The sequence below is a fragment of the Pan troglodytes genome, chromosome 1 (genome assembly GCF_028858775.2).
Source record: "Pan troglodytes isolate AG18354 chromosome 1, NHGRI_mPanTro3-v2.0_pri, whole genome shotgun sequence".
In the NCBI taxonomy this organism is placed as follows: Eukaryota; Metazoa; Chordata; class Mammalia; order Primates; family Hominidae; genus Pan; species Pan troglodytes.
The window spans coordinates 27407105-27425027 of record NC_072398.2 but is presented as its reverse complement, the minus strand read 5'-3'; the positions used below and the strand labels follow the sequence as shown (position 1 = coordinate 27425027).

Here is a 17923-nt window from a genome sequence, read left to right as displayed (position 1 = left end):
ATCCCTAAGTGGAAGATTGTCCTAAGTATTTATCAAATAGCCACGAGGGAGATCACTGAATTCTCACCAATCAATCTGGCAGGGATTTGGTCACCAAGGCGCAAAGGCAGATGGGATCCCCTTAATGCAAGCCTTCCCCAATGCAAAAGGAATGATATTTGCAGGAGAGGATGACAGCATTGTGAGAATAGAAGGGACAGTGACTGGGCAGATCAATACTGGAGCTCTTCCACTTCCTTGCTAACTCTGTTTCACAGTGAGAAAACTGGATATGTTCCCTTCCTCATCTCTCTTTCCCTATATAAAAATCTGTTTTATTTCAACTTTGTTATATATGCAAGTTACCAGAGCTAAGAAAGGCTTGAACCTGAGTTAAGGTAAAAGAGAGGGGAAAAAAAGACACATCCCAAACCAGTTTCATTTATATAATGAAAATAAATTTTTACACAATCAACAGAAACACACCAAGATTTTTTTTTTTGCGAAAAATATTTTTAAATAAATTTTTCTTTTTTTCTTACATTCTGATATACATATGTAACAAGGTTTATGGCACTGTACCCAGAATCAAATCAGAAAAAAAAAAAAAAAAGGAAAAAGGTGGGAAGGAAAGTAATTGATATATTGTTGAATTCCTTTCTATCTCCAAGCTGGCAAATTTGCACTATTTGTCTATCATTCAGCTGCCAGCTCTAACTTGTTTGCACACTTAAAACATCATATTATTGCACAAGAAGCCAGTGAAGGCATATAATGGTCAGTTCCTCACTATTTCAAAAAAAATCTCTTAAACTCAGAGAAGGAAAAAAAAAAAAAAAATCCAGAGCATGAAACACACAAAATCAAAGGTATCCTTTTTCTCTTTAAAGAATGCCTGAAGGATTGTTAGACCACTTAAGCTGCCCTGATCTTCTCTTTGCACCAGTGAGCACAACAGGGCTTGGTTTGGTTGGGTTTTTGTTTTCTGTGTGGACAGCCCAGGTTGATCCCAGGCCTTGGTGATTCAATGTCTTTTCTATTTACTTTTGGTTCTTTTTAATTGGTTTAAAGTGTGTAGTATCTTCGGTCTATGAACCTGCACAGACTATTTAGTCATAAACTCTACAAATAGCTTAAAAGGAAAAGGGGGAGAAACAAGTTGTATTATATTTTTATTGTTGGCTTAAAAAAATTACTTCTTTAACCTCCTTAATTTGTCAGTTTGTGGGAGGTGATCTCAATGGCATCAAAAGTTATAGTCTTCTTACACTTGTTAAAAATAAAGTGTTTAAACAAGTTTGTTTCCATTCACAAACTTACTCCCAACTAAAAAAAAAAAAAAGAAAGAAAAAAAACCAGAATCCATCCTCCTTCCTCATTGTCTCCTAATGGAGAGCAGCAATCCTTTCCATCCAGACCATTGTCACACAACCGTCTCCACGCCCATCAGCTTTGGTGTAAGGATTCTCGGTGTCACACCATTGTTTAGGTCTTCCTCGAACTCTAGCAACTGCCCCATGAAGTTAAGGTTTGGGGAGATAATTGGTCGTTTGCCTTTGACAAATTTATAAGCATCAGTCATGGTCATCCGAGTGTGCTTCATCAAGTAAGCGATGACGATGGTGGCGGAGCGGGACACCCCAGCCTGGCAGTGGATGAGAAGCCCCTTCCCACACTGGTGAGCTTCCTCTGAAAAAAGGGAGAAAGACAAGAGATGAAGGGAAGATGGAAGAGAGAAGCACGGAGAGAGAAACTTTCATCTCAACTTTGCAATGCCTTATTTTGTATAGAAATAATGAATTAAAACAGTTTTAAAGCCAAGTATAATCCACTAGTTCATTACGTATATTTATGTCACAACTTCCAGAACTGGCTAAAGTTGATATCAGCACGAACAAGAAGCTATACATCTACATTTAAAGAGAGGATTAAATGAAAGAATTGCTCATAGGAACAGTTTGCTTCACAGGTGACAGCAGTGGCCGGAAGCCAGACCTATAACACAGTTAACTTTCACGTTGAACAAGCTACTGATTAAGTCGACTCAAACAGTCACTGAACCTTCTCTCAAATGTCTTGTTCTCTTTTTTTCTGGAATTACACTACTGAAAGAAAAAAAAAGAATGAAGGAAAAGGAGAGAGGGAGGGGGAAAATTATACACACACATGAAAATATACATTCACACATATATATGTATATGTATGTGTGTGTGTGTATATATATATGCATATATATATATGCAGTTCCTCTTTGGATTAAGGATGTTAATTCCAATTTTCGGTTGTGTGACTTAACAAACCTAGTGCTAGTAACAACTCTCTCACTTGTAATAGAGAAAAAACACTTTCTTTATTCTATAGAATTGCTCTGTACAGGAACGGGCATTAAATGGATAAGAGTTTTAGTCTTACTAAACCCTGATTAAGGTTAAAGGAATAAAGCTTAACTAGGAAGATACTATGTTCAGCTTCTCCCCAGAAAATCCAGTTGTTGCAAAGTTAACTAAAGGCTAGTAGTATACAGGCCGAGGGTGTCACCTCTCAAGCGTTCAATCCCGTTTGCTTCCATGTATGACATTCCAATGTGGCAATAATGCAGAAGATGGAGGAATCTCAGCAATGGCTCAAAATCCAGAGCAATTGAAAGAGGAAGACTTGCTAAGTTTTCAGATATATTAAAAGCTCAGGACAATAGCATGTGGGCACTACCTGAACAAATTCTTAATGACATTTCTAGACTCTAACACATCCCTAAGAAAGCTTCCTTGAAGGAACACCAATTAGATAAACAGGTAGGGAAGGAGAAGGGGTAGAGAGAGTAGTGATTTCACCTAAACTACATCTATTGGCTACCCACCAGTGGACCAAGGAAAAAAAAAACCCGATGTAAATTTTCATCTTAAAAATTTACAGATGAAGTTTACTTCTCATAGTCAACAGTATTTCAAGAAAAGTAAGCATCTCTCTTTTTCAACTTTTTCCCTTCAGCACACAGTATTTAGTTCCAAGTCAAGACCAGAAAGCATGGTGGTGAGAGAATGAGCTTCTGAGTGCCTGGCTGGACCACCGGTTCCACTACACACACTTGATTCAGGAATAAATAAACTGGTATAAACACTAAACTTAGATGCTGCTTAGCTTATATTACACTCTTAGTGAAAGCTATTATGTTTATAAAACCTGCTGTATTTTTCCTAAAGCAAGACTGTAAGATTTCAGTTTATCCAATAATATAACGATGAAAATAAAATTGTGCCTATGCAGGTTGTGATATGGAGTTGTTCTTCGGGCTGAATGCTATTTGTTATTGGTTTTGTTTTCCTTAAAAAAAAAAAAAAAGGCAGGTAAGCCTGAATAATCTATAAGGAATGTGAGAAAGAGCTTTAGTTGAAATCCTCTTAGAACAAGTATATCTTACCCTACTCATTAAATAGAAAACAATTTCCTAACTTCCTCCAACTGGAATTAAGTCAGATGGAATCTCAGTCATAACATCACATCATGTATCAACCAGAAGTTCCTTATATGCTTGTTGAGAAATTTTTCTTCGTCAGCGCTCCAGGTTTGGCTCAGATTTTATTAATAAAGAATCTGCAGTATCTCTGCATCCTCAGTGTTGCTAGTTGGGAATTACTTAATAGGGCATCATAAACATTGCCTTAGTGCGTTGTGAAAAGGCCTCAGGCTTGGGAGTCAAAAACCCTGGATTCTGGCCCCTTCTTGGACACTAGAATTCCTATGACCTTGAAGAAGTCACTTTACTTCTCTAAGTTCAGTGATCACCCTGAATTTCCTTTCAGACTCAATATTCCACGGTCCCGTGCTGACGGCATAATTAGCAAGGAAAACAGCTTGGCAAAATGACCAGAGATGTCAACACTACAGCAAATCCACCAGACCCCACTGGCTGTTAAACCTGAGGCTGTTTTTTTTTTCTCTGACAAAGGAACACCCCACTCCACTTAACTGTATTCTTCCTGGAATAACAACCTGCTGTAATATTTAGGAAAAGTACTAGGCCACCCCTTTATGGTAATAAAATTTGAAGTTACATAAAAAAAAAAAATGTTGAGTTTTGCTGTATTGCAGGTGCTCCCAAAATGATATTTTGAGTGTTTTTTTTTTTTTTTTTTGAGACAGAGTTTCACTGTTGTTGCCCAGGCTGGAGTGCAGTGGCGTGATCTCAGCTCACTGCAACCTCCGCTTCCCAGGCTCAAGCGATTCTCCTGCCTCAGCCTCCCGAGTAGCTGGGATTACAGGCATGCGCCACCACGCCTGGCTAATTTTGTATTCTTTTAGTAGAAACGGAGTTTCTCCATGTTGGTCAGGCTGGTCTCAAACTCCTGACCTCAGGTGATCCACCCGCCTCGGCCTCCCAATGAGCTGGGATTACAGGCATGAGCCACCGCGCCCGGCGATATTTTGAGTCTTATAGCAGTTTGGGGCTATAGAAGTTGCAGAAATTAAGATTAGGATTAGGCTAATAGTTGCTTCCTTCTGGGGATTAAAGCGTGCTGTTGCTAAAACTTCCTCCTTGGGAACTACTCCATCTACACAACCTGATTTTTCCTAGTTCAATGAGTTTGGGGCAGACTGTCAAAGGAAACCTAGTACCATCTCCCCTTATGCTGGATGAATAAGGCTTAGTAGGGTGACCGGAAGGCATAGGTATGTTTGGAAGGGGTGTCATATTCACTAGATATTGCTTCCAAGGTGCTCAACGGCGCTAGTAGATCAAGTAGCAGTAGCACCAGCTCTGACCTCCGATTCCTCACTTTCCATCCACTTTTCTGGTTACAGAGCACATAAATGCTAACCCCTACCACTATTTCACTGAGAACTTGAGGGATGAGGATTTCTAGTTGAACAGATCCCAACAAATTCAATTACTGTCCTTTTATATCCATCCTGATGGCTCGGATACACTCGACAGGCTATGACTTAGAATGCTTAGGCTGTTTCAGGTAGCAGAGCCCTCCAAAACTCCAGGGCAGCTTTTCTTTTCCAACACAGGAATAAACCTTGAACTTGATATCAAAGCAAGAGCCGGAGGGAAAAGGAAGGCAGAGTATGAAAATTCCCTATGGGAGATAGTTACCAATGAACTCAAAAGCCTCTTCAAAGTACTGCCGCAGGTTCTGCTTGTTGCTGTCAGTGGCTGGCAGCCGCTTGTAGTTGAACAGGCCTTTCTCATAGTGGTAGAGGGGAAGATGAGTGGTGACGTTGATGACATAGCCGATGTTCAGCCGCTGCATGGTGTCCAGGTCCTGAGCATCCTGCTCATTGCCAAGGAACAGGAAGGGCAAGATGGGGGTGAGCTCAGCGTTCTCGATGTCAGGGGTGGTGGGGATGGGCTGAGGTAGCAAGCTCGAGGCCGCGGATGCGCCGCCCCCCACCTCCCGGCACTCTTGGAGCTGGAGGGAGTTGTCACAGAGGTTTTCATGGTTCTGCTTAAAACTACTAAGTCCACCTAGAACACAAACACAGAAGGTGAGAGTGACTGAGATTTCAGAGCTGGCAGAGAATGCCACCTCCCCATTAGAATGAGTTTGCATTGTAGCTCATGCATATTTTAAATACATATATAAATATGTATTTAAGCAAAAAAAAAAAAATAAAAATAAAACAAAACAAAAACTAAAAGTCCATTTGGAGACCCAAGACAAGCTTCGGGGAGTATCACTGCATGGAGCACTTTGGAAATGTGCTCTTTCTACAAATGAGGGCATGTTCCCCTAGCAAGAGTTCCACGCGGCATCAGGCAATCTCCTCAGCTGCAAATGTGACCTGCCTCAAAGAGCCATATGCTCAGTGGCCTACATAGAACCCTGCGCTTTGGGAGCCAAGAAAGGCACAGATGACCTCCTCGGGTGGAATCTCAGCACCACAGGAGCAGGTCTTGCACCCTTCATAGCTCACCTCACCCAGAAGGACAAGTTTGCTCCCAATACAGCAGAGTGGTTACAAGCAGGAACATTGGAAGAGACAGGTTATCTTGATTATAATCTGGATACCATCATTTCCTGACACTATTACTTAAGTTCATTTATCTCTGTGCTTCAGTTCCACCATCTGTAAACTGAGGGTGATGGTGTCTCCCTTTGAGTGCAATTGTGAGCCTGAGATAAATGAATACGTGTAAAATACTTAGCACATCTCCTGGCACACAGTAGAACTCAGCAGGCATTCACTATTTTAATTTATATTATTTATATGATTGCCCACAGGTGAAATCAGCAGAGAAGTACTTGGAAAAGACAAGCCAGGGTGGGGTGTGAAGGACTGCTCTTATAATCTTTTTTGATATTCTCCATGTAGGGCCCTGACATTTATCAACCCTGACTTTCAGTAGAACAGAATGTGAGAGCAGCGCGGTTGCTTACTCCTCGACTTTCCAAGGCTTGTGGGCACATAAACCCATCAAGAAACCTCTTTTGGATGTGTGAATGCATACTTTTGAGCTTACGGCTCTGCTCTGCCTCCCACGAGTTATGGGTCTAGTATAAAAAGCTTATAAACTGTGCTTATTTCTCCATTTTTAAAATGCAAACCTTCCCCTGAACAAGTGCAATCTCACTTTTGGGAATGGATCTTAGGGAAATCATCTAACCAAAGATAGTTAGCTAGATATATGGAGATGTTCACTACAATGTTATCTGTTTTATATATATTTTAAAAAGGCCAAGTAAAACACAAAAATAAAAGAAAAAAAGTTATTACATTCATTCCACGGAGTATTATGTAGCCTTTAAAAGAGTAGTTGCAAAAAGGATGTGAAAATAAATAAAACATTTTGGTTTAATATTAAATTTTTTAAAAGCTAAGTAAAAAACATTCATCAAAAGCTGAAGAACTGTACAAAAAACGAACAATTGTTTAAATTAGGGAATTTACGGATCACAGTTTATTGTTTAAATTTTCTGCTAATATTTTTACACACAATGGCATGCACAGATAAACCCAAAGGATTATTACAAGGCTCAAATTATAATAATATACATGTAAGTGCTATAAAATCTGGATTGACATTATTAGTGCCAACTGAGCTCTAACCCTAATCAAACAGAACTAGATACACTCTGGCTTTCCCTTTGAAAAGAGGGGGAAGTGGAAAAGTCCTATTAGCTGAAAGCCACCAGAACACAACATCTACCCTCAAAGACAGATGGCTTGTGGCTGTCTTGATAGTTCCAGGAGATAAGGCAGAAAACCCAAAGCATGAACAAGAGACGGTTATGTTGCAATAAGGACAGGAAGTCTATCTGTCCACTAGCCTCTGAGCCTGGCATATGTTCTTCTCCATTTCAAGTCTCATCTTTGACAAACCACAGCGGGAAACTCCAGACCATAACCTAGACCGAGTCTCAAGACTTTTCACAACCAATGGACCCGGAGCTGGCTGTGTAAAAGCGAGAAATCATATTCTCCTTAAGGTATGGTTACGATCCAAAGAAAACTCAAAGGGCAATATTATGTTCACTTTACTCGTTGAAAGTAAGAAGTCAACACCTACCCCAGCTTTTTGAAAAGAAAAACAAGAGCTATATACGAATTTCAGTTGATTTCTAGAATTAACCTCTGCCCTTACATATGATAGTTTATTCTGCTAGGCAATTATGACAATAAAGTTTGAACCTGAAGAGATAATTCTGAAGTAGAAGAAAGAAAATATGGAAAATAACTTCACCAGTGAAGACTTAAAAAATAAATAAGATAAAAACTACCCATTGTCATCATCACAGCCTCCACAAAAGGGATTCTGAAGAGTTAAAATCCGCTCAGCTTCGCCTCCACAAAAACCCAAATTCCACACAGATTCTGTGATGGGAACCTAACTCACTTTTTTCTTCAAAAAAGGCAGTTGTTACATTTTTCCATATAAGATGAGAGGGAAGAACAATAAAACAAATTCAAAGGAAGGCTCTAAAAGCAGGGGAAAAACCTCTCTGTTCTTATTTAGGGTACTCAAGCTGTAATTTGTCTTAAAAGCAGCTAGTTTAAAAAAAAAAAAAAAACCCAACACATGCTAGAAAACCCCACACACAGAAAAAAGCAGCGTCCAGCTTTTTAAAATTCTGCCTCTACACCTCCTTTCTCAATGACATCAGCTGGAGGCTCCCCACCTGCCCAGTTGCCATAGCAGTTACACAAAGACATACAATGACATCAGTTGGCATGATATCAGCTCTTTGAGTGCAAACAATACAAGAAGAACTACTTTGTTTAAGGCCTTTGGTGCAACTGTGTTCTGGGGAGCCAATGATGTAATGCTAACAGGTGGCATGGGCCTTCCATTTGCCTAATGGGGGGAAAAAAACCCGTGGCGCAGTGGGGGGAGGAGGGAATTTGAGACAGACACACAGAATGCTCCAAATCACAGAGCATGCTTATGTGCAAAAGTATGGGTGCATTGTGTGTTTAAGCCATGTAGGAACTCTGTTCATATAATATTTGGAGGTGGGAGGGGTGGAGAGAAAAGGAGATATTACAATTTAAACACATAAGGTAAACAAGGAAATTCTCCTTGAGGGGTCTGAAGAAATAGTCTCCTGTTCAACTGCCACTCTGCTAATCAACTTGGGCATCAGTTTTCCATAAGGCTTATGCACAGCTCTGTACTGCAGTTAAAAACTCTCTCTGTGGACGGTGCTTAAATTAAAAAACAACGAGTGGAAGCTCACAGTGGTGGCTTTTTCCAGAGAAGTCTGCAGGAAGGATTGTTTTCTTCTCTTGGGGAAGGGTTGAAATTGAAATCTGGAGGGGAGGGGGAAGAGTAAAGCTAATCTGGTTTTTCTTTTCCAGTTACTTTCCTCCAACCCTACCCCATCAAGTATCACCAGAGGCCAAAGTGACTGATCACTTAATGAGGAACCTTGATGATGTTATGTTTATTACTATTTAAGAATATTAGAACATGATAATTAACAAACAAAGCAGGAGCAGTGTAGCATGGAGGTTAAGAGCAAAGGTCAGAGACAAACACACCTAGCTGCAGTTATGATTCTGCCTCCTAGCAGCTGTGAGACCCTGTGCAAGTCAGGTTCCCTCATTAAGCCTCAGTTTACCAATCTATTAAGTGGATGTAATATCATCTACCCATCAGGGTCATAGTTCAGGAAGCCTATGTAAAGGTTTTGATACACAACCAGGTATTCGATAAATAATGTCTTATTACCCCCAATATCATCACCTTTGTTCTAAATTCCAACAGATCTATGCACACGCATAGTCCATGAGAGCCCTAAGTGCAGTGCAGTGATTCAGAGAAGGAGTATTGAGGCTGGACTTCTTGGGTTTGAATCCCCAGCACAGCCAAACACTAGCTATGAGACCCTGGGCAGGTTTCTCACCTGTCTGTTCCTCAGATTCCCTGTATACAAAACAGGGATAACAATAGTACCTACCTCACTGTACTGTTGTAATGATTAAAGTGGTTAATAAAGTACCTTAAAACAATGTCCAGCACATTGTAAGTGCTTTTTCTTTTCATCACTTTGGGAAACTACCATTTTAAAGATCTAAAAAAAAAAATCTGCTTAATATAAAGACTCTATATAAGTAAACTAATGTTCCTGAGTTTTTACTTTAAATTTTTATTTAACAAAAAAGAATTAGGAACCAAGGTATCCGAGCAGTTTTAAAGTTTGCAAAACATACTTTTAACATAAAGAAAGCAACAGCTCCCTATTTTTCCTAAACAAATATATCTGATTTCACTTTGTTGGTCCTAGCTTTCCTAACAAAGACTGTCTTTGCATTTCTGGTTTTTCCACAGAATTGGATTTTGAAAATAAAACTGTTCTTCCCTCCTTCTTCCTTTCCTCCAATTTCTACCAAGGTGGCTAACTTCCTTATGTGCACAAGAGCCTGCAGTTATTAGTGCAAACATAAAGTAGCCATGAGCAACAATGCTGGGGTAGGGTGAGGCAAGGCGGGGTGGGGGGGCAGCAAACATTTTCAAAGCTTATCTCAAAAGTAGGTTCTCTGCCAAAATGAGTATGGTCAGTACATTGATTCTAAATGGCAGCAACAAAGAATACCTAGCACCCCTAAAGAACTATATGTGGAAATACTGCCTGCCAGTTTCTTCTAACACACGGTCAGTTCAGTGACAGTCCTACTGAAGCAATGGATTCTAGTTTTAGTGGGAAACTTCTCTTTATAGATGCATTTCAGCTCCTGTTGCTGTTTTGGCGACTGCAGTCCTGGGAACAGAAGAGTCCTCTGTAATGTGATTCAGAAGCAATGCACTGGGTTGTGAGTTAAAGAAACCACATCCAAATGCAGAATCTATAAGCAAGAGATTTTTATACTCTAAAGGTGGACAGCCCTTTTTGGTCTTATGCTAAGCTAGAAAGTGAGCTGTTTCCAGAAATTTAAGGAACACTCTCACTGAAGGTCAGCAAACAGAAGTAATGTCCAAAGACCAGGGGGAGGGGTGTAGGCTAAAATTGGACTCTTCTACAGTTTGCTATAAGCATATTGATCACCCCTCTCTGTTGCCTAGTTTTTCTTACTGAGTAACCAGTCTTTTAAAGTAAAACAGTACCTTGATGATAGTGGTTAAGATCATAGACTGGAGCCAGATTGCTTGAGTTAAAACTCCTGACTCCTATCACTTACCTTGTAACCTTGAGCAAGTTATTGATGTCTCTGCATCTCAGTTTACATATCTGTGACTTGTAATATAGTAATTTCTATCTCACAGAGCTCTCAATATGGATAAAATGCTACATGAGAGTTAGGTGTTTTATTATAAGTGGGAGAGACATTGCTGTAAGTTGGATACTATTTGGTTTATACCAGGAACAGATGGATGCTATGATATACTCCATGGAAACAGAACATCAGAGCCACTCAAGATTCTATAAGCACAAGAATCTGTGGAAGAACAAAGCCTGGATGAACTGGAGCTGATGTCAGGCTGCCAAGGCTGAAATCTTCTTCAAAGACAGGGTCAGAGTCACTTCATAAGTTTCAGGGCAGAATATCACCTATCTTAACAGGAGAAACATGTGGGGCGGTGGTGGGTACCAGCTCGATCCACAAAGATTATTTCTACTTCTTGTTTTCTATGAAATGTTCTTTATACTCCATAGATGTGATTGGGTATTTTACAGTAGGAATTGGGTATTTTACAATAGGGTATTTTCAAGTTCAAGATGAAAATCATTCCTACTGTAAAATACCCAAGGAAGTGTTACTTAAATTGTCTTAGGATCTTGCCCCCAGGGAACTTGTATTTCTTTCCCAAGAAGAGTAAAGGGAGGCCCTATCAAACAGAGGCAGAGAGAGTTGAATGGGAGTGCTGTCTCACTAGGTATAAGGTATGAAACAAGAGATAAAGAAGTATTTATCTTACTCAGGGGAAGAAAGAGATTTAGGAGGCTGACTATGAGTCAGAGAGAAGTCTTCTTATGATCACGTCATTTGACTGCTTCCCTCAAACCAGTGTGGTCTGGCTTACATGTGAGACGCCTTATGTTTGAAAAGACATAAACAAGGAAGTATCACAAGCTTAAAATACACACATATACATAAAACTTCAGATATACTCATATAACATAATGGGATCTTGAATCCCATTGAGTACCCATCCACATTATTTGGCTTGCTATATTATTAAGTCTTTTAGGAAGATATATCTAAAAATAAGTTAGTCCCTCCATTCATGGGTTTTTCCTGTGTGAAGGAGACACAGTTATCTACAGATATATCTTAAAAGCCAACTCTAGAAAAGACAGTGGATGATATATAAAGCAGCAAAAAAAAAAAAAAAAAGAGCTTTGCCTTGGATTTAGAATAGTGGGTCTGCCACATGCCAAGTGTGTGACTTTTTGAAAGTTATTGAAGTCTTCTGGGCTATCTTTCCATAACTATAAAATAGGATACTACTACTTAGGTCTGTCGTAATGATTCAATGATTTTGTGTGTACAATAGCCATCCTGGTATTTTAAGAAGGCATTCAAACCCTGCAGCTATTTGAATGATTGTCAAATGGAGCAGCAAAGCTAACTAGCACTGGAGGTAGTCAGATGCAGGAAGATGACCAGAGACTACAGGGGTCAATGTCAGTGTTGCTAGAGATGAACTTTTGATGCTGGTACAGTTGCTTCAGAGCAGTAGGAAAAGGAGACCATCCTGCAGAGGCAACCCCATGCAAGGGCATCACCAGAGAGGGAGGACAAAGCAGGAGCCATGAGGACAGCCCACTGTAGCTCTGCTCTGCTAAAAGTGTACTCAGTGCTGTTAGCCTAGTCTACACTCCATCACTGCCGGAGGAAGTGGCATGCAGAGTGGGGGTTGGGGCTGGTGGTTAGTGTGGTCTCCCTTGAAAACCTCATTATATTTAGTTCTTTATGTCTACGATTTTCAGAAGCCTTGAAAAAAAAGACATTTTTTAGGCATATCGAATAGCCAAAAATACATTTCTGGTATATTTTCTAAAAATATATGCATACTTCTAGAAATTTTTGAAATGGACGTACAGAAAAGTTATCACACACACAACTTTTTCATACCTCAATTTCCTCAATAAGTTGAGGTGTTTACAGTTTTTCTCAGAGTCATTCTATAAAAACTTAGTTTCAACAACTTATTATATGTATACATGCAGCCTCATTCTACAACTATAACTGCATTATTAATACATATTCTTTTAAAATGTATTTTCCTTTCTGTGTATATCCAGATTAAGAGCTTTAATAGAATTTATGTCCTTGGAGAGCAGGACTAGTCTTATTTAAATCCCTTTGTACACAGGAATTAGCCCCAAGTCACATGAAGACAGGTGACTGCTGATATGTTAGATACCAATAGGAGCTACAGGGAAAGAGGTATTGAGATAGGTGGTCAATTTCTTTTTGGAAATAATTTACAAAAACTTAATAAAATAAAAAGATCTTCCTGGTGTTTTCCTAGTGATAAATGATAGGCTGAAATCATTTCCAGAATAGCCCTCCCAAAACTATCTTCCAATAATAAAAGTTGTTCATTTTTACTTAGTTCATCTAACCAAGTAGTATTTAGTAATGTTTTAAGAGAAAAAAAAATTCTGAAAAGTTGATACCAGAATTTGCCTGAATTTTGAGTTAACAATAGTCTTTTCTTTGGATTGTCTGGACAAAACAACATAATATAGAATACTGAGGCTTACATGAAATAGACATTGCTTGAGTTGTCATCGTATAGTAACTTTGGTATCAGAGTGATACAGGAGTTAAGAAGAAATTACTTAGGCAGATAGTGAGGGTACAGAAGTCCTCCATAACATTTTCCTTTTAATGAAAAGCAGCCCCAAATCATTTTCTAACAGAGAGCAGCCTGTAAAGTTGAACTGCAGACACAGACAAGCAAACTGAGAGCTCGCACGTGTGGATGCCAGCAGGAAAGAATTACCTGCGACTAGACATGTTCAAAATGGCGGCTCCATCTTCCCTTCTCTGCCGGCCACGTGTACAGTAAGGAGCAGACAAGATGGCGCCAGGCAAGGGGCGAGTTCATTTGCATAATAAGATTAGGGTGGGGTGACCGGCCTCCCCTGAGTGCTGTGTAAACCTCACACCTGATCAAACCAATCTGTGAGCCCTATGTAAATCAGATACTGCCTCCTCAAGCCAGACTATAAAATCTGGCACATCTACCACCAGTCGGCCTTTTTCCTCTGGGAAGTCACCTCTCTCTCACTAAAGAGCGAGCTGTTTTCCTTTCCCTTTCTTTTGCCTATTAAACCTCTGCTTCTAAACTCCTCTTGTGTGTCTATGTCCTAAATTTTCTTGGTGTGAGACAACGAACCCCGGTTATTTAACCCAGACAAGGTAGCCCCTTCAATAGTTACTATTGTTTCTCTCAGATGATGTGCCATTCCCTCCCACCCCAAAGTTAAAAAAACCCAGCATTCCAGAAATAAGCTAATACTTGACAATGACACTTACCAAGAACTAACAGTCACTTTCGCTACTTCCTAATCTTTGTATAATTAGCAGTGTGCTTTCTTCTCCATTTTTTGTTCCATATACTTCTACATTTTCCAGTCATTAACTTGTTTATTGGAGGGGCCTCTTGTCATTTTTCTTATATTTTCGAATATACTGTTTCCTTCCTTGTTTGATAAAACCTTTGCCATGCCCTCAATAGGAAGAATTTTAAAAAATTATTGCCCGCATATTTACCTCAAAAAAGTAAACTGAGTCAGAAACATCCAATGATTTAGGAATTGTGATTTATGAAAATTGAAAATAAAGTTTCATTGGAGGCCTTCCAAGAAATGCTGACCCTGGAAAGTTTTTGTCAGAGCTTTAAAGATTCCCCTCTGCTCCCACCACCCTCCCCTCCTGGCTCAGAAGTTGCCTCAGGGCAGAATTGGTATAGAAAAGAGCTGGGGATTGGATTTCCCCGGCTGGAGTAGCTCAGTCCACACAGAAAAGTCAGCCTCTGGTTCCTACCCCCTGAAGGGAGGTGCAGTTCTCTTGCCCCGCTCCTACCATTTCAACTTTAAGGCTTTAATGAATAACCAATGTTTGAGCTACCACAAGTTTAATTTGTGTGTATTTGAATAACACAGGCAGATTGTTTTGAGAGGATACCTCAGAAGTATGTAAATACAGCCTGTTTCTTTAAATCTGTTACCTCATTTATTTACATTAGAACAGAAAGCACTGCCAGAAGCAACAGCTGATGACAGTCATGTAATTTTCCACAAAGACAACAATTAAACAGCTTTGTGTTATTTTAATGAGCAGATGACTTTTATGTGAGCAGGATTTGAACTGTTAAGATCTCAAGAGTTCCCAGAGCCAGGAAGCCCCTCAGGTTTTGCAGAAGTCAGTGAGACCCTATGACTCTGGTTTCTTCCCCACCAGGGCCTTGGGTTTGGTCTCTATCTCTATCCCCTTTGCCCCCTTCTCCACTCTTCTCTCCCTCACCTCTCCTCCCCTACTCTTGCTCCTCTACCCTGATCCCTCCTCCCTCCCCTCCCCTCCCCTCTCCCTCTTCTCTCCCTGTCCCTGCCATCTCCCCTCTTCTACCCTTCTCTCCCTCTCCCTACACCTTCTCTGTCTCTCATAAATCCATCAGCAGTAGATGGGAAGAAAACATGAAAGAGAGACTTCTACCTGGAATACATTTTGATGCTTGAATTTCAAACGAATCCACAGAATATTTGTTAGACCTATTTTTAAAAAGTCAAAGGTGGGCTGGGAAGAGTGATTGAGCACTCATCCCTGCCAGCCAAACACACAGTAAGGCTCTGCTAGTGCAGAGAATACCATCTTTAACTCACCCTCCCCATTCTGTCTCACAAAGGTTTCAGTAAGAACCACCTGAAGACAGGGTGTGGGCATAGTTGACTTCAAGTCAGTCCCTCTGCCAGAGGGGCAGGGAAGTGCCTTCTGCTCTCCCTTAATCCTAGTCTGGAATAGAAGGGTCAGAACAGATGTTTCTGGTGGTTCCAGTTGTCCCCTCCATCCACAGACCTTCCTCCCAGCCTGTGTAGTCTCATTTTTTTTTTCCACCAGAATTTTGTCTACTTCTATTGAACTCCATTCTCACTAACAAAAATGCCAACTAAAGAAAATAAGAGTAAGTATTTTTGCTTTCCAAGAAAGGATTTTGGGCTTCAATCAAGTGAATGGCTAAGAAGGGTGCCTACCAAGATCCAGTCTGGGGGTGAGGGGTCAGGGGCCGACAGAAAGACAGCCAAGTTCCAGCCCCCATGTTCCTGAAAACTTGCAAGTTCAGTTTTCTTTCTGTTATGTGTCTAAACTTTACCTATGTTAGCACAGACCAACTGGTTCCCAGGGAGAAATGCACACCATAAACACTCAGATCAAGTCTGGGATTTGTTAACAGACATGCCAGTTACATTAACACATTTTTCACTGTTATAATCTCTTGTATTTAAGATCAAACCCTCCCCAAACATTCTGGGAGTTGAGGAGGTGAGTGACACGCTGCAGAGGCCCCTTCCCTGCCCCTCCCCACTCCATCAGGAGGAAACAGATGACAACCATAAACACAGATTCCAGAAGGCAGTCACAAATTAAGATAAGTCATAACGGAAGACGCTCTCCAGTTCCTGGGTGCTATGAGAGGGGACTAATTAGATTGGGGTTCATGGACAGCCTCTCTGAGGTATGAGAGGGGACGGAATCCAGGAGAACATAGGGAGGGAACACCACACTGGGAAAGGCAGGGAACTCAGGGAGCCTCTGAGTGACTCAAGGGAGCCAAATGTGGGGAGGCACAATGACTGGGCAAGAGGCGGGTGAGGAGAAGGGCTGGAGGGGAAGGAAGGGAGGCAGCGACCCTCCTCACAGGGCCTCTTAGGCAGGTTTTATTCTGAGTTCAGTGGGAAGCTCCTGAGTGTTCCAAAGTCCACAACAGGTGATCAATATGTGTTTGAAAAGAAAAGAGAGGGGAGGGGAAAAGAAACAGAGAGAGAGAGAGAGAACGCACTGATTTACCAAATGGTGTAATTTACATACACTCCAAATCCTGGGCAAAATTCATACCCTTTCCTTTTCTGAATGCATTTTTTGTGGCTGCTATGGACTGATTGTATCTCTCCTCCCCATATTCAAACACACACAAAAATTCGTATGCTGAAGCCCTAATCCCCAGCGTGAGGTCATGAGGGTAGGGCTCCTGTGATGGGAGTAGTACATTTATAAGAAGAGACAACACAGAGCTTGCTGTCTCTTTTTCTCTGCCTTGTGAGGGCACAGCAAGAAGACAGCTGTCTGCAAGCCAAGAAGAAAGGCTTCACCAGAACCCAACCATGCTGGCACCCCAATCTTGAACTTACAGCCTCCAGAACTATAAGAAAATAACTTTCTGTTGTTTAAGCTATCCAGTCTATGGCATTTGGTTAAAGCAGCCCAAATGAATATAGTGCCACTTGTAATTCCCAGTGTAGCTTACTTTTAGAAATACAACGTATAATACTTACTTTTGAAGAGCCACACTAAAACTTGTGGGCTGCCTGAGAACAAAGCCCCTGAGAGCCAACCCAACTTGGTGTCATACCTTAAAGCCAAGCCAAAAATGGTCCAAGGTCAGAATGGGGGTGGCAGGGTGGTGGGGGTGGGGGCGGGGGCTGCAGGGGGTGGGGGTGTGCTGAAAGGACCAGCATGCCTATAAAAGGCAAGTGCAGTAAGCCTTGTAGAACCTTAGTTCCATGAACCAGCTACATGCACGCACAGAAGCCCACTCCTCTCCCAAAGACACTTCCCTCCTCATTAGATATATGCCCTTTCAGATCAGCACTGGCACATGACCTCCATGTGGCATCCTTCTGGGCGGAAGAATAATTTAGCTGGAGACATTCTGCGTACTGGGGAGGCTACTCTATACCATGTTAGGGCTCCACCTTTTTTGCTCACTGGTCTCAAACTTAATACTGGTTAATCCATCAAGACGGATTAAAGGAGGGGGAAAAATCCATGAGATCATCCTGGGAAGCTGCAGAGAGAGGAATGTTAACAGGAGGAGAGTGCTATAAAACACAAAGCCATATTTCTCCCGAGAGCTCAACCAGATATTCTGCATTATTATTTAAGTCTCTAAAGAATGTCTAAAAACATTCTTGCCTTTCAGTGCAGAAGTTTAAATAATGAAGCATTGCTAAACAAACAAACAGAGGAAAGCCCAGTAAAGCTATTCATTACACAAGCCCACTGTACAAAAGGAAAACTATTGCTCAACCATCCACCCCGAGGACCAACATTTATCTTAGACCCCAAATTAAACACATCACAGCTTCACAGCAAAAGTATGTTTCCCAATGGGATTTAAGTAAAGTCCAATTAAATAAATCTTCAGAAATGTCACGTGCGAGCCTCACAGGAGAGCATATTTCTACTGTGAAACATTCCCATTGGAAGTTACATTCACAAAAGGTCCTCTAGAAACATCCATGACAGGAGGGGTGGGTGAAAGCAGTAA

At 40.9% G+C, this 17923-nt stretch overlaps 1 protein-coding gene across 2 annotated transcripts in view; it reads right to left on the bottom strand.

Annotated features, from left to right (window-relative positions):
* Window positions 1-411: 411 nt before the first annotated feature.
* DUSP10 (dual specificity phosphatase 10) overlaps window positions 412-17923 on the bottom strand; it is a 41721-nt gene continuing 24209 nt past the window's right edge. For both annotated transcript variants that reach the window (XM_001173001.7, XM_009441523.5), the window contains 2 exons: window positions 5078-5449; window positions 412-1668 (listed from right to left, as the gene is read on the bottom strand). In XM_001173001.7, coding sequence (XP_001173001.1) covers window positions 1403-1668; window positions 5078-5449 — 638 coding nt within the window. In that variant the 3' untranslated portion in view covers window positions 412-1402. The remainder of the gene's footprint in view (window positions 1669-5077; window positions 5450-17923) is intronic.